General features: G+C 37.6%; 1 protein-coding gene across 7 annotated transcripts in view; it reads right to left on the bottom strand.

The window, feature by feature from the left end:
- STAG1 (STAG1 cohesin complex component) overlaps nt 1-15,576 on the bottom strand; it is a 185,976-nt gene that overhangs the window by 7,102 nt on the left and 163,298 nt on the right. For all 7 annotated transcript variants that reach the window (XM_067002100.1, XM_067002097.1, XM_067002098.1 and 4 more), the window contains 6 exons: nt 14,684-14,823; nt 13,683-13,784; nt 11,902-12,050; nt 9,216-9,344; nt 4,733-4,938; nt 1,238-1,409 (listed from right to left, as the gene is read on the bottom strand). In XM_067002100.1, the coding sequence (XP_066858201.1) occupies nt 1,238-1,409; nt 4,733-4,938; nt 9,216-9,344; nt 11,902-12,050; nt 13,683-13,784; nt 14,684-14,823 (898 nt within the window). The remainder of the gene's footprint in view (nt 1-1,237; nt 1,410-4,732; nt 4,939-9,215; nt 9,345-11,901; nt 12,051-13,682; nt 13,785-14,683; nt 14,824-15,576) is intronic.

The following is a 15,576-nucleotide window of genomic DNA, read 5'->3' as shown; positions in this document are numbered from 1 at the left end:
AAAGGTGGCTCAACTCATTTATGGAAACAACAAATAAGTGCTCCAAAAATAAAGAGTTATTTGTAGCCAGCTGAGCTGTAAGTATCTCTTGTGGTGAGCACTGACTCACGGATCATATCAGGGCTTCATCTGTTGTGCTGCTGCTGCCTGCGCACGTTGCACACACAGCTAAGGGAGAACAGGCTGTGCCTTTGAGAGGACATTTCTTTAGATGTTGCTCAGATTTTATGAGCACCTATGGCCACAAGCTTTAAAGCTTGTATGTACAACAGGGTGGTATACGTACACCACTGACATTTGAGACCGGAGAATATTTAACGTCCCAAGGCATAATGACCATTGTTAATAATTATTTCTATTAAAAAAATTCTGTGATTAGAGAATGCAGGATGAAGCAGTACAACTTAGGATACAGCAGGGTGAGTTCACATTTGGGAAGAACTGGGAAGCTGGCAAATACGTATCAAGAAAAACATGATGGACAGAAGTTAGAGGAAAACCATGGCCAGGTTATTATACACTACATTGGTAGAAACCTGACTTATCTGGCCAGCATAATACCGCTCTTTTATACAGATAAACCAGATCAGTAAAGTTAGCTATAAAAATAGTCTCCAAACCAGTTACTACTTTTATCTTTAAATTAATAGAATTAGCAATAATAGCATTCTCTGAAGTCGTCTTTGTTCTTAAATGAACTACTGACAGATAACCATCACCATTTTTCCCCTCTAAATGGATTTAAATGGAGTTGACTGACAAAAATGTATACATGATTTAGGGCAAAATAAAACTGCCTGCAAAATTGCCCAGAAATGGAAATGACTAATTCAGCAGCTAGAATTGGACTAAGGGTTAATTTACAAGAAATCAGTTAAGATGTCTGGAGAACCTTAACCGTACAAGGGCAGAAGGAAAGAAAAGAGAAAATCTAACAGGTCTTTAAAGAAACAGTTCAATCCAGCCTGGGGCCACAAACACTACAAAGATTTAACCATAATCATGTGGTTATGGTCTGAGATAGTTTTAACATAAATAATTTCTACCCTGATTTCATTACAACATATTTTTCCTGGGAATTTAAAATAATAAAAGTATTGTTAAGCTATAGCCAAGACCTTTCCAGCTGTTTTTGCAAATAAACAGTGTCTATGGAACCACAGATTATCTGTATAAGTAACAGGCAACTCCTTTGCCTGGCTGTCACTCTATTTGGTAGGGATGTTCCAACACTTACTTGTGTAAAAAATCTTGTTCAGATCCCTGCTCTGACTCGTGCTCCTGGATCTGCTCTCCCATTTGTCTAGTGTTCTCTCTCAAGACAGTTGAGGTGAGCTGTGGTGCTTGCAGTGTCCCTGGAGTATGTATGTTTTCATTCCTGTTCAGCCATGAGCCTTCTAGACTCTCATCTAGGAAAGAAACGTTTAAAATTACTGATCCATTTGTGATAATAAGCAGTGCAGTATTACTGCCTTTAGCATCCCTCCAGCAAACTCACTGAACCTTACATTAGTAATTAAAGCCTTCCATCTACTGACACACTTCAATACAGTTCATTTTAGTGTCAACACCTTTTGCAAATTTGTTTTCAATAGTTTAGTATCTATTGAAATAGTGTGCCTTTAAGAGATCAACTGGATAAATACTCAAAATGATAAATTTTGTGTTATTTTAAGGAAGGATTACTACTAGTTATTCTCAGGAATAATAACTATTCAAAGTAGAAATATTTAACAAAACAAAACAAAAAACATTCCAAACAAATATTGCATTCCAGCACTGCCTAAACTGTCAGGTGTCTTGCACACATTTAACAGAGATAATTCCCAAGTATTGAGCTGGTAATTTAAATATAAGACCATGAATCTCATATGCATAAAGCAAATGACATAGTGAAACACTAAAATGAGGGTGGAGGATAAAACACCAAATCTGGTCAGCATAGACGGTTAGAAAATTCAGTAAGAACCATTTCAGTGAAGTACAGAGGGGACATTTAAAATAAGGAGTGGTCTGGCTGGTGTGAACTCTGAACTATGATTTCAGATAGTATATTTAGAGTTTAGAGCAGATGGGAGAAATGGAAGTGGGAAGGTGACTGAAGGTGTAAATGGGATGCTGTGCTCATACTGAGAAGGGAGCAAACAAGAGGGGAGAGTGGGGGGCTTGAGGAGGAGACGAGCACTTGAGAGAGCAGACAAGTGTGTAGGCAAGAGACATGCAGAAGTTGCTGGAGCAAGTGAAAGACAAGATTACAGGAGAGGAAAAGACAAGATCACAGATTTACTAACAGGAAGAAATATGTAGTGAGAAAGCAGGTGGGGATCTCAATGGATCTTTTCATTTTTTTCTATACCTTTTACTACCCTTTAGGCTTAAAAGTTGTCTAAAAGTTGCCTATTTGTCCTTGAATTTACATTTCATAACGCTATTTTTTAAAAATCCTATTCATGTTTCACTTTCTTAAGGCATTGTGAAGAAATGTCAGAACTGTCTAATACAGGGAGCAGATTGACTTTCAGTAACAACAGGGAACGTTCTCCAACCTGGATAGTCTGCTGAACCCAAGACACTGGATTTAGGTGAAAGGAACCAGGGGTTCTAGCTCTGGTTCTTTGATACTACGATAGTTTCTGCAGTGACCATATCTCTGCTTTAGTTCCTTTAGAATGGATTTTTTTTTCTTTTTAATCTTAGCAGGATTCAAAGAGAGGTCCACATTTGTGATTTTAATGCCAAATAAAAATTAAAGGTAGGACTTTTGGAAGGGTTATAAAAATATGTAAAGAAAAAATAAAACAAAGACCCGTGTACATGCTGTGTACAGACCATTAAGTAATTTGTAGGCATCCAGCTGTTCATAAGACTGGTTCTTCATAGCTCAAGTTCTACAGACCAGCAAACAGTAAATACCTATTTCTAAGAAGAGGATTACATCTCTGATTATTTCATGAGCTCATTGTTTGTACACACAAAATAAACCCCTTGCATCCTCCCTGAACCTATATGCTGAGGTTGTACAGAAAAGCTTTTATGAGTAATAAAGGTCTGCATAGAGATCTGTGAATTTAAGGTCTATTAGGTTTCACACAGAAGAATGGAGAAGGGAATCACTTCCTAAGTGGTGTTCTTCAAAACATGTTATTCTTAAATGTCATACTGTAACCCAGAGCTGTATTTACAGTGCTCAGAGGACATGCACATATCCCACCCACATGAGCACTCCAGGAGAGGCAGTGTTTATCTGTCTTCTCTCTGGCCACCAATTACTAATGGGGGAATTTCAGGTTACTATAGTGAACAGTGACACTGGAACATTGTCTAAGAAAAGATAAAACCTTGCTGTCTTCTGACAACACAGTGCTGATAAGATGTAAGCAGACCCTCATATACTCTGTAGATGTCAGAATCCTGTGAGACCCACAAAAAGTCTTGGCATAGTCTCATTGGAAACTGCTGTACATTCAGATTTTTCAGGAACTGAACAAACAGCTGAATAACCATGGATTTGGGCCTCCATTATTTTAAGTCAGTGATGTTGGTGAAAAATTCAGGACCACAGCTGTTGCAAGGAAAGGTGATAGTCAAAAGGAAAGCGTTGCAAATAAACTCTCCTACTGATCACTGAAAGAAGAGGGCATGAAAAGAGGTGGAAAAAACAATGTCATAAAGCCTAAGCCTAAGACTTGCCTTACAGGGAAGCAAGGATATTACTACACTTTCCAGGAAAAATAAGGATATCGGTAGAATAATGAAAATAATAACAGGAAGAAAGAAAAAATCTTCAGCAGTTGAATTCTGTGAAAAATATGGCAACCTGCCGGAAGCAAAATGACGTTTGAAGCAAGCAGTGCTTTATTTACCTGCAGTGCTTTATTTACCTAGACTCCAGGTTGGCTGTTAGAAACTGAAAGACATATCTCATGTACTGCTCAGCATAAGCTGTAGGGGAGAGAATGGACCTGATTGTAGGAGTGCACACGGACCAACTTTTGAAGTCTGGAGTATTTTGGTAAATGGCTGTATATTCAGGAGAATTGGCTTTAGATTCTTCACTGAGGGGTTACTACAGTAGATTCCAAACTTGGAAAAATCTCTGAAGTTTAAAGATCCCACTTACACCTACTCTACTGAAACAGTAAACATATATTCACATAAATGTGCACTACATCCTGTGATTTCATGCAGATTAACCAGGAACAGATGCAATCTTGTAAAAAAATTGGATATCATAGCCAAATTCCTGATTAACACTCCTCAAGTCACAGAAAGAGTAAATACAAACACTGTGTATTGATATCATTTTGAACAAAAACATGCATCTTTTTAGCATACTCCAATGGTCCTACAAAAATAGTGATCTGTATCTGAATTTCTGCCTTGGCCTTGCTCTAACACCCTATTAACAACTGCTCCAGGCTGAAACACAGGTAGAAAAAACAAGAATCTGTGAGTAGAAAAAACAAGAATCCATGACTGAGAAAGGTGTAGAACAGGTAGCTCTACAATCACCTCCTGTTTCCAACTTCAATAAAAGCTTTCAGTAGATCTCAATCAGCAAATCTTAGTGTGGACAAGCAGGAATAAGGACTTGTGATGGCATTTCTCATAAGGAAGTGTTTAAGCTTGCAGAACAACTGTCTTGTTATTTCTACGTACAAAGTATAAGGAAAGCTGTAATGTATGTACAAAATGAGAAATACCTCAAGTAGGCAATATAAACTATACAAACCTTCTACTCTCTTTTTGTGTAGCGGTGGTCGCCCTTTCTTATTTCTCACTGAAGAGGCTTTGCTGCTGCTGCTTCCACTGTTAACAGACATTCTGTCATCTTCGCCACCCGTAACTAGTGAGTTTCTATAGGAAATCAGTGGAAGCCATACATCTTCTCTTCTTTCCATCATCTGTTCTGTCAGAAACTTCTCTAAGTAGGAGTGACTGAAAATAGAAGACAATGAGTGCAGAGGCTCAGCATGTTGCTTTCCCTGTAATTAATCTGCAAGGCCTCTTCATATTGTTGACAACTTAACAGAAATCCCACATGGTGTTTCCTTATTTTAATTTAATAACATACGTTGATAAGGCACTGTACCTTTAACTGATTAAGAATTCACGTAATTCCCTCAAAACAAAGGAACATAGTTAATTGTGTACAGGTTACTCAGATAAACAATACAAAACGTTCTCTCCCTGACATCTTCCTCCCACATTTGTCTGCAATCATTCACAGCATGCTTTACTTGAATTCCTTCTCTGTTTTGCACAGCAAGGAAGCCACTTCTATATATTGCTACTGTGGCAGCAGACAGACTGAATTAGAACCACTATTGTGAAGACTTTTAGATTCTTTTGCATCTTGTAACAGGAAACAAATGGTTTCCTTAAATGCAAGCAGTTATTTTTCATCTAAAATATTGAAGATCTGTTCCTTTGCTATGGAGAAGTCCGAAACACTGATTAATTTATCAGAGGAACCAAACAACTTTATTCTTGTATATGGCCTGGAGGGCATTTGAATTGCTTTCTTTTTTCAACAATTGTTTAGTTAAGATGGTCCATAAAATGAGCAAGCAAATCCACATAAAATGATTCTAATGAGTTTCAAGCTACAGAACCAAGCATTCAGAAGTTAGGCAACTGAACTCAGGGTACTTCAACATTACTTCTGTCCTTTCAACAAATATATGACAATGTACGCCTTGATCACAATCTCATTCAACACCACATTGCTAGGTTATCATCACTTGAGTGTCAAACCCACAAATTCAGTAAGGAAATAAATTCTTCATCCCCCTTTTGCTCTGTTAAGCTCATGGCAGGCTCAAACTTCTTGCACAGTCTAGGTGAAAGAATAGGACAAGGAGCCACACTATATATGCCTGGGTAACAAACACATCCATTTTTTTAAATGGGATTTTGTTTTGATTCGGTGAATAGGATCACTTTACTCAAGAAACTGACATTCTTCTGTCTGTTTTATTCAATATTGTGACTGCTTGCCCTTTTCATGTATACAGCCAGTAATATCCAAACCTTGGAATGAATAGGAAATTCTTGGTTTATTTGCTCTCTCTCTCACAGTACTGAACAGCACAACATGTGAGTGCCTCCTGATTTCACAGAACTTATCCGCAGAACTGCCTTGAAACTTAAGATGTTTTCCTGCAACCAATTTATATTCACACAACCAGAGTGCAGAGGTTATGCCCAAACTGTAAAGAAAGACAAAATATACCACTTGGTTGTTCTCTACTTATTTGATGCCAAACCTGAGACAACTTTTGCTCACCATTTTAGAGGAGCTTCGTATCAGCAGTTCTTACCAGCTTCAGCCAGGTTAGGAACTCCACACTTGTGGCGGTAAGAACATGTGCTGAGGCTCCAGCAGTCAGTTGTCTAGTCTAAACTGTCTACTGGAGAGAAACAAACTTCTCCACAGGCATTTCACCTCTGTACCGTCTTAGATTAATTCCTGTGGATTTCCTTGCCTTTATCTGCCCTGCATGTTTGTAACTGTGTTAGTAAAGTCTTTTCCTGACAAGTATAAGCTCCTGGCACCTTAAATGCATAGTTTATAATATATCCATAGATTTGAATAGATCTATAAATGGCTATCACTAATTCTGGGGGTTACATATAAAAGAATTAGTCATATAAATAAATCAGACAGCAAAACTAAATTAAACCAATATTACTGCCTCACCCCCAAAATGAAAAAATCTCCCATTTCTCCCCCCAAATAACTAACAATAACGCAATAAACCAGGAAGGAAGTAGAAGCTTAGCCAGAGAGTAGTGTTTGCTGAACTGTGACAGGAATGGTATTTTGCACCAAGGGCAGATGGCACATGCAGACATATTGAGTAGATAATTTGTTTTGTTTGTTTGTTTTAAGTAGGGGAGGCAAGCTGGAGGGCTTCTGGAAGACTGGCGGATATGCTGGTGAGACTTGCAGGGTTATTCTAGAGCACTTTTCCCTCCAGAATAACAGCCCATTGCTGAGCTTAAGTACAGTCACTTGGCAGAAGGAGATCAAGCCAGGGAGGGAGGTAAATGATCCCGTACACAGGACTTCTCCACCAGATGGTGGTCATGTACCTTCCTGGTCGTAGGCTACCCCTTTGCAGGGAGGGGGCGAGGTCCCTCTGGATTGGAGGAGTCATTCTACAGAGAAGGGCAAATCAACTATCCAGAGCATAGCTGAGAGCGAACTGTCAGCGAAGCGCTATGGGCAACGCACCCATTGCCTGATGGGTGCGAACATGACAGATCTCTCAAGGGAAGGAACGCAGAGATCTCCAAAAAACCATATGTGCATGAAAGCAAGTAATCTTGACTCTACTCATAGCTACAACAGCCAATGGAATCTAGAGCATGTCTGAACTCATCTTAAAACAGTAATTTAGAACAGATCTAATAAATCATGTCCTGTTTTTTTTTTCCATTAATTTTCAAAATGCAGCTAAAATAAATAGCTCAGATACAGATGACTACAAGAAAGTCAGATAAAATCAGGAGAAATGGTTTCCAACTCAGCAATCTTTGCAGTCCTGACAAAAACATAACAAAAAAATTAAATGGTAATGTGGAATGCTAAGGAACAAGACTCCTTGAAACACTGAATTTCATGCAAAGGATCAGGTCTAATAAAGCTGTCATGCACACTGTGTACACATAATACAGATTCAGACTTTAGACACCGGAGAAACTTGTGGAAGGGATGATGACTGTGCAGGAAGAGTAAGCTTCAATAAATTCAGCTGGAATCAGGCTAATGACACTTAAGCTAACAGATGCAGGAGAACCTATGCTTTGTCTAGAAAGGAAGCTGTAAAATCCTTGTACCCGTAAGTCCTGTCCTGAAGAAGAAAACAGAGGGTGACAAAATTCAAGGCTATACACAATGAAGGGCAGACTGAAAAACCAAGTGCCAAGCTAGCCCAGCTAGATCATCTCATTCTCAAGCTGGTTCAACCACTTCTTGTACTGTGTTTGCTGATTTGACAAATTACTTATACAATTAAATAAATTGGTTCAAGTGTTTATACATTAAAATTTACACAAAGTTAACCAAGATGCAATTTTGTAACACAGAACAAGCCTAGAGCTATAAAATTCATAATTATTAACCCCAATAGAAAGGTCCTTTAAAACAAATATCTTGACAGAAAAACTACTGAAACGCTTGACAGGAAGAGCCAGTTCAGCTAGTTCTATGTGGTCAGAAAATCAAGTGGAGAGATAGTTACAACCATAAATGAGAAGATCTGGCAAGTATATTTTTAAATGGTTATAAAACTCTTCAAAGAACTTGGTTCTGCACTGGGCACATAGTGCTAGGATGATGTTTGACTACACTCTTCCTTTTTCCCTTACTACTTCTATGCTGCAGCCAAATCCTGGCTATTTGTTACAGAACATATTAGGAACATAGGCTGTAATCTCTGCTGACAACACATTTTTACTTTGAACTTGCTTTCACTAATGCAGTTTTCTCTTCACCAATTCTTTTAATATCCAAAGCTACCCTAGTTTCAAAGCTACCTAGTTTCAAATGTTGCTCAGTATTTCCTTCTGTTTATTCAGTTCTTATCAACAATACCTGATTTATTTCATTTTCAGTATTTCATCTGCAGTCATTGCCTGGCATACCAAATTCAGGCTGCGTGTTTTAGCCCCTGAGATCTATCACCTTGCTCTGTCCCAACTAACAATAGTGCTGTTTCTCACCCTGTCTTTCTATGCTGTTGTGCCAGTAACAGAAACCTTGATGATGTTTTATTGCCCGCTTTAACTCAATATATTAAAATAAACAAAAATAAATGCTTATATTTTGTATAAATATCTAACAGAAAGAGATGTTACTGCAATGTTTACAGGCCTGTAAATTTCCTGTGCTACTAACAGTTCATTCCTTTTTCTGCTATCCTGTAAAATTTTTCTTTTTTATTTTCAGTGCCCCATGGGAAATTTTAAGGAACATTGTTTTGTAAGGTCTCGAGCTCACCTAATAATCAATGGATTTGATTCTCCTTTTCTCATTTATTTTTATTACTTTAAAATACAAATCAATGAATAAGTATGTGAAAAGTCTCACTGGGACTTCCTATAACCCCCATTAGATAATGAAAACGTCAAAGCAGAGAGTTTAAACACACTACACTGATTAACACAACTCAGCAAAACCCACAGAAGAAAGCAAGACTATTACTTACACAGTCTTTTTGTCCTGTCGCAGCAGTTTAGAAGAAAATTCACTAAGCACTTCAAGGAATGCAAGGTTAGGAGGTGGATAGTCTTGTCCTTTTTGATTCTGATATTTGAAGGCAAACTCTATTCCATCTCTACAGTAAAGAAGTTTCAAAATTTTCAGATGTTTGTTAGAACATAAAAAAAGTCAGCCCATCACCTCCAAATACTGCCCCAAATCCAAACTGTGATAATCCTAACTTTTTCTAACTTTTTTTTTTTTCATTACTAGCAAACAGCAGCTTTTGGATATAAGGGGAATCAAATGCTCCCTCTGAATTTATGAGGACTCAAACTCAGACAAGGTATTGCCAGTTGCCTGGTTAGAAAGAACTTATCAAAATGTAAGAAACTTGGCAGGTGCTGGAAGCCACTGCCTTAAGCTGGAATGGCCAGTTGGCTCTTTCTTGTTTTTGCATGAAGCAGAAGCTTGTACAAGATATCAGAAATAACAAGATAAAACTTATGTGTCAAGAGTCAGAGAAGAGAATTTACTTACCGGTACACTGATCCATCCCTTATCTTTGCTTTATCATTTAAGATTAAATAAAACAATTTATTTTCACATTACCCAATAAAGGCAAATGCATGTCTGGACCTCTCTTTTCCTTCTCACAGTTAAGTGTCTAGCAGCATATTGATTTCCTTTCAGGTCCTGCACTCCAGAAAGGAGTGCAGAAGAGAGTGGATGGGAAGCACAGAATGACTATAAATCTTAAAAAAACTGTTGGTACTGGTAAATTTGAGCCTAAAAATGCTCACTCAATTACATTCACACATCTTGAAACTATAGTCACAAGACCTTCGCCTAGGACTTGGTCTCAGATGCCTTTACACAAACAGCGAGAACTCTAGCTCGAGGTGTAACAGCCAGGATGGCAACATTGCTGAGATGCCAGGAATGGGGACCTTTCTCAGGGACATGCATGGTGTATCTGCAGCTCTGGTTCTCCTAGCAATTGTATTGCAGTGACCATGGCAGAGAAATAGATGTTGTGCCATCCTAGTTTGCTCACATGCCCTCTCATAGTCTGCTTGCTGAAAGGTTCTCTTGTCAGAACAAAGGTATTTACGCTATGAAAAAACCCTTGACAATAGCATAAAGGATGCCCAAAAAGGTACTTGACAAAGTGGACAAGACTCGGCCTGGTGATTACATCTATTTTCCTTTATCTTCATTACTCACCCTCAGTTTCAGTCACTTTGAACCATTTATTACAGCTAAAGGAACTTTTTTCTTTTCAGAGGGATCCAGGTTCACTGTGTATTGCAACATTCCCCCTGAATTCTGGAAAAGGACTGACAACATGGGCCAGTTGTTCTCAGTACCATGAGAAGTTATGGGGCATGCAAGGCTGAGGGTACTGAGATAGGACAGACCATCAAAAGACTCTTTCAGAATCTATGTGTTTTTTCACTGGAAGTCTTCACTAGTACTGATGACATGACCAGTGACTGATGACAGTGTGGGAAGAAGCTGCTTCCTCACACCGAGAACTACTTTAGAAAAAAATTGCTGCAGATGGCCTCAGACCTGGATGCTTAAGGAAGCAGCAAAAAATGACGGTGGGGACTGAGCGTGACAGAAAATGCGTATCGCCTTACATATACATCATGAGGATAAATAACTGTCGTAATTAACCAATCAGAATAAAAAAGATGTCGTCTTCAAAGCAAAACAACAGCATGCTTAACTTGAGATATGAAGGAATTCACATTACTTTTTAGTATGAAATATCTCACACTTTTCCCATCAGCAGTATGACACACTATTTAGCAATGTGACTGGAACGGTCACACTCACCACCTACACCGGTGCCATTTGGACTAAAGGAGTAGTGCTAAGACGTCACCTTTTGTTTGGACAAACATTACAACTCTCCAAGAGTTCCCCAGATATCTGCTGAAAGCTTAAGATGGGTAAGAAGGAGAATCTGGGGTTTCTGTCCAGACTTAGGAGGGACGTGTAAACTAGCAGGTACAATTTTTCTGATATCCATCTTCATATAGGACTTATTTTTTCTTCATCTCCTCCAAACCTCTGTATCACTCACATTTTTTTCCTGGCCATATTTGTTCTATTATTAGCATCCTTTCAGATACAAAGTCCTGATCATTGCTTTGCTAGTCTTAGTCTAAACACTCTGAGACAGCAAACGTTAATATTTTAACTTTTTTATGGCATGTGGCTGTCATAATTTAAATTTAGAAACACCTTTCTATGCTTTCCTACACACTAGTTACATAAAAAGCCTCAATCCGCTTTAAAAAAAATTAGAGCACAAAATATTTTTGGAGTATCTTTTTATAAAAACTCTAGGTGCACACAGAATCCACAGTGTTGTGTTACAAAGAGCTATCTACACTTGTTAGATACAGTCCACACAACTGTGTATGATAGCTAAGGTTTTACCTGAGATAGATAAACATGGTCGTTCCAATCACACAAATAAATAGGCAGCAGCTAGTTTTTCTTCCTTTCTTACATACATAGATATGTGTTTACCCCCCATTATTTTTTCTACCTAAATTAGAAGAAACAAATCATTATTCCAGGACCAGGTTAAGATTATGTCCCTGTAGAAGATGTATATTGAGCAAAACTTCTAATATGACGTAATGTAAAAATCTAGTTTATTTACCACCACTCACTTGTGTAGTGTGGCCACAGCCTCTCTTGTCTTGATCTGATCCAAGCCAAAAGTGAGTGCAAACCGACGGGCCAATTCCTTAATTCCACTAACATGGGCAGATGTCCTGTCCAAATTAGGACCTTGCTCCTGAACAAGCTCATTGAACAGCTAGAGAAAGAATTCAGTTGTTAAAAACTGTGAGCTAGAAAACACATTTTTTGACAAAGACTTTTATTCTTAACCTGTTAGGGCTATGAATGGACATTATAACAACTTTTTTAACAAAAATCTAACAGAGTTCACTTACATTCATTTTCTAATCCACTTCAGTTCCCAGACCTTCTTCTATGTAATTGATATTCACCAACTGTCCCCCACCTTGTACTTGTGTGGAAAATAACTCCTAAGCAGCATTTTGCACATAACTTCATTGGATTGTATCTATTGTTTTCTGAACTCATCAAGATGATTTTGCATTCTTATGCTGCTTTCTAAAGTACTTGCACCACCCATCAGATCAGTATCATCTAGGAATTTAGGAACCAAATTTTCTATTCCATCATGCAAGACAATGAATATCTGAACAGAATTACAGGGTAAATGCCTTCAAAGCTTGCTTGATAATGCCATTTCAGCACAATAATGATTTACTCAGTAATTTTCCAATTACTTCTGTATCTTCTTATGTTACTGCCATTTAGACCACATTTTCCTAACTTGCTAATGACACTAACAAAGGAGACTGTGTCAACAACAATATTAAATCAAATTGCATTAAATATACTCCTCTCCTATCCACAGGCTCTATTACCATATAATTAATGAAAGCTGCTCAATTTTACATGATTTCTCCTTGACAAATTGATACTGGCTGCTACCTATCACTTAGAAACTTGCCAATAGCTTGTCTAATATATGTTTTTTTCATGACATGGTATTAGGCTGTACACAGTTGACAGGTATGGCACCTGGCTTCTTCTTCTCTCCAAGTTCTGACAGGAACTAATTTGACACTTGCCAGTGTCAATTCTTCTAATTCTTCTGGAATTTCTTCTATTTTTCTCACATTTTCACAGATCTCACTCAGCTTTCAGATTGTTATAGGAAATCCCTTTGTACTCTGGAATGAATTTTGGAAGGCCCAGCCAATTTGAAAATATCTAACTTATGTAAGAAATTTCTCTACATAATGGATATAGCTGGAATTGCCAGTGCCGAAACAGTATTTAGTGAAACACACACTTTGTGCTGCCAGCAGAACAATGATGGCTTTCGTATCAAACTAAGAGTTTATGGTTGATATAAAGTAAACTGTTCAGAGGAAAAAAAGTGCTTAATAATACTGAAAGACTTAAAATAAATATCTCAAAGTTTGAAAAATCAATCAATATTTAGACAAAATAGAAAGATGCATTACTTCCAGCTAATTATAAGGATTTTTATTAGTTAGTTATTAGTCATCCTAGTCGTCATTAGTCATATTAGTTAATTATTAGTCATCCTAATTCTTCTTGTTTGATAGGTACCAGTAAACAAACACTATGAATCAGCTTGGACCAAACTGCCATCAAGGCTTTTTTCTCCCTTTCTTCCATTTTAATCTGGCAAAACTTTGCCTATTGTTGTCTTAAGAATACAGAGGTTAAAGAGACAAAGCAGTGGTGATAATTTGAACTGAGGAGCAAGATAGTCTCTTAACAAAAGCGTATTTTTTTTGCTTCAATGTAAAGGGCACCAGAGAAAAATCCTGTCCAGTAGTTGTTGCAATGAAGGACTTCTAATAAAAATCAATATTCTTACCTGTTGCAAACTGAGAATGAGTGTCTTTGCACACTGGATTTTATCAATTTGCCTTGTTTTGCTCAAGGTTTCCTTAATGATATCTCCATAGTCATTGTAGTACTATGAAAAAATGTGGGGAAAAATCCTTTTAAAATTGAAACCCATATAATTTTTCACAGCTTTTCTTATAGAAAGATTACTTGCAGTTCTTGTCTTGAAAAGGTAACTTTTTTTTTTTAAAAAAAAAGACCAAAAAACAATTTCAAATACAGCTTGAAACCGCTGCTCTGTCTTCTTTGTGATGACTAATCTCTTACAGAGAGACAGGTGGGGTACACCTGTCAATCTGCCATATACTGAGGGGCTTTATAGTATATAGCTTGGTAGTGTAAGGAGTGCTAACGTACATGTCTTCTGGTAGGTAAATTGCAAGTACAGGGTAAAGTGGCAGCTGAACAGCAAGTCTTTCTGAATTTCATTGGGCCTCAATATTGCATGGAAACACCCTATGTTAATAGTTGATAAAACATTCAGGTACTGCAGACCCACTTACAACACCAAGCTTTTTTACTGCTTTCCTGTTTAAAATGATATTTTCCCACAGAAAAAAAAATAAAAAAATCTGCTTCCTTGTTCTGGCCAAGATCGAGAGACTCCCAGTGAAATATGACATTGAACAAACAACTGTTGTTGTGGATTCTAGGAACACCTTTGAGGAGCAGGATAAGAAATTCTCTGCAAAGGTAAGTCTCTCTGAAAATACTTGGCACCATGTAGGACCAACTTTTGATGCTGCCTCTAACAAGGCACTCCTGCTGTGTAGGAAGGCAAATTCCGAGCTTACCGCTTCTCAGAGACAGGTATAATTTAAAAAGGAAAAACTAGTACAGAAATCAAATAAGGCTGGAAAAGCTTTCAAGTGTTCAGTCTTTAATTACTGCACTGGAAGGGAGTAAAACAATTGACCTGACACAACAATCTGTGTTCACTTAGGAGGGGGAGAATACACAGAGCTGTACCTTCATATAGTGTTTGAAGATATCAGCCGCTGCATGCATGTCTACAATGTCATAAATTATCAGCTTGCTGAAGGCAGCCAAGAGGTTTCTTCTCTTATGTAAGGCTTCTATTTTGTTAGCTTCATCTTCTTCATCTCCCTCTGAAAGCATCAACAACAATAAAAAATTTTATATTATGTTATATTCTAAAACAATGTTATTAAAGAGTAGCTTTTAGAAAAAAATCAATTATTTAAAATGAAGCAACGATTGTTGCAGGAGAAGCTAAAATCAAAGATGATTATTCTTGAATGTTAGGACCTTCAGGGAAGTTCAGGAAGATGACAAACCATTCACCAAGGACGCCGTAGTCCTGAGTAATACTGAACACAATCCACATGGAACTGAATCACTTATTTTCTTTACCCTGTGAAAGGCCACAATGACCAGTTGTTGAATGCTTTGTGCTTAGTTTTTGAAATCAAAGGACATTTGAAGATGCTTCTTTAACAAGACTGAACTATGAATGTTTCATATAGAGAAATTAGAAGCCAGTGCTTCTTCTGCATGCCTTGGATTTGCAGGCATGAAACCCATGGTCTTACAGCAGCAATAAACAACAGGAAATAAAATTCAGATGGAAGAGACATTGAGTGCTAATGTCATATGTATTAAATCCCCATGTAAGGATCTATTCTGTGAATGAAAATGAAACTATACACATGCGAAATATATTATCATATAGTAAAACCATATTACACAATTTACAGAAGAAAATGAAATCAGTTATAACAATTATAATAATAGCAAATATTCTGTGGTATTTAGAAGAGATCATTCTTAATGGGAGTCTTCCAACCAGTCCAAAGAAATACAGGCCTGTGTAGGGGGCAGGAGGAACACAGTGTCACAGG

This window comes from Anser cygnoides, chromosome 9 (genome assembly GCF_040182565.1).
Source record: "Anser cygnoides isolate HZ-2024a breed goose chromosome 9, Taihu_goose_T2T_genome, whole genome shotgun sequence".
Taxonomy (NCBI): Eukaryota; Metazoa; Chordata; class Aves; order Anseriformes; family Anatidae; genus Anser; species Anser cygnoides.
Note: the sequence above shows the minus strand (reverse complement) of the source record. Positions and strands in the feature narration are given on the sequence as shown.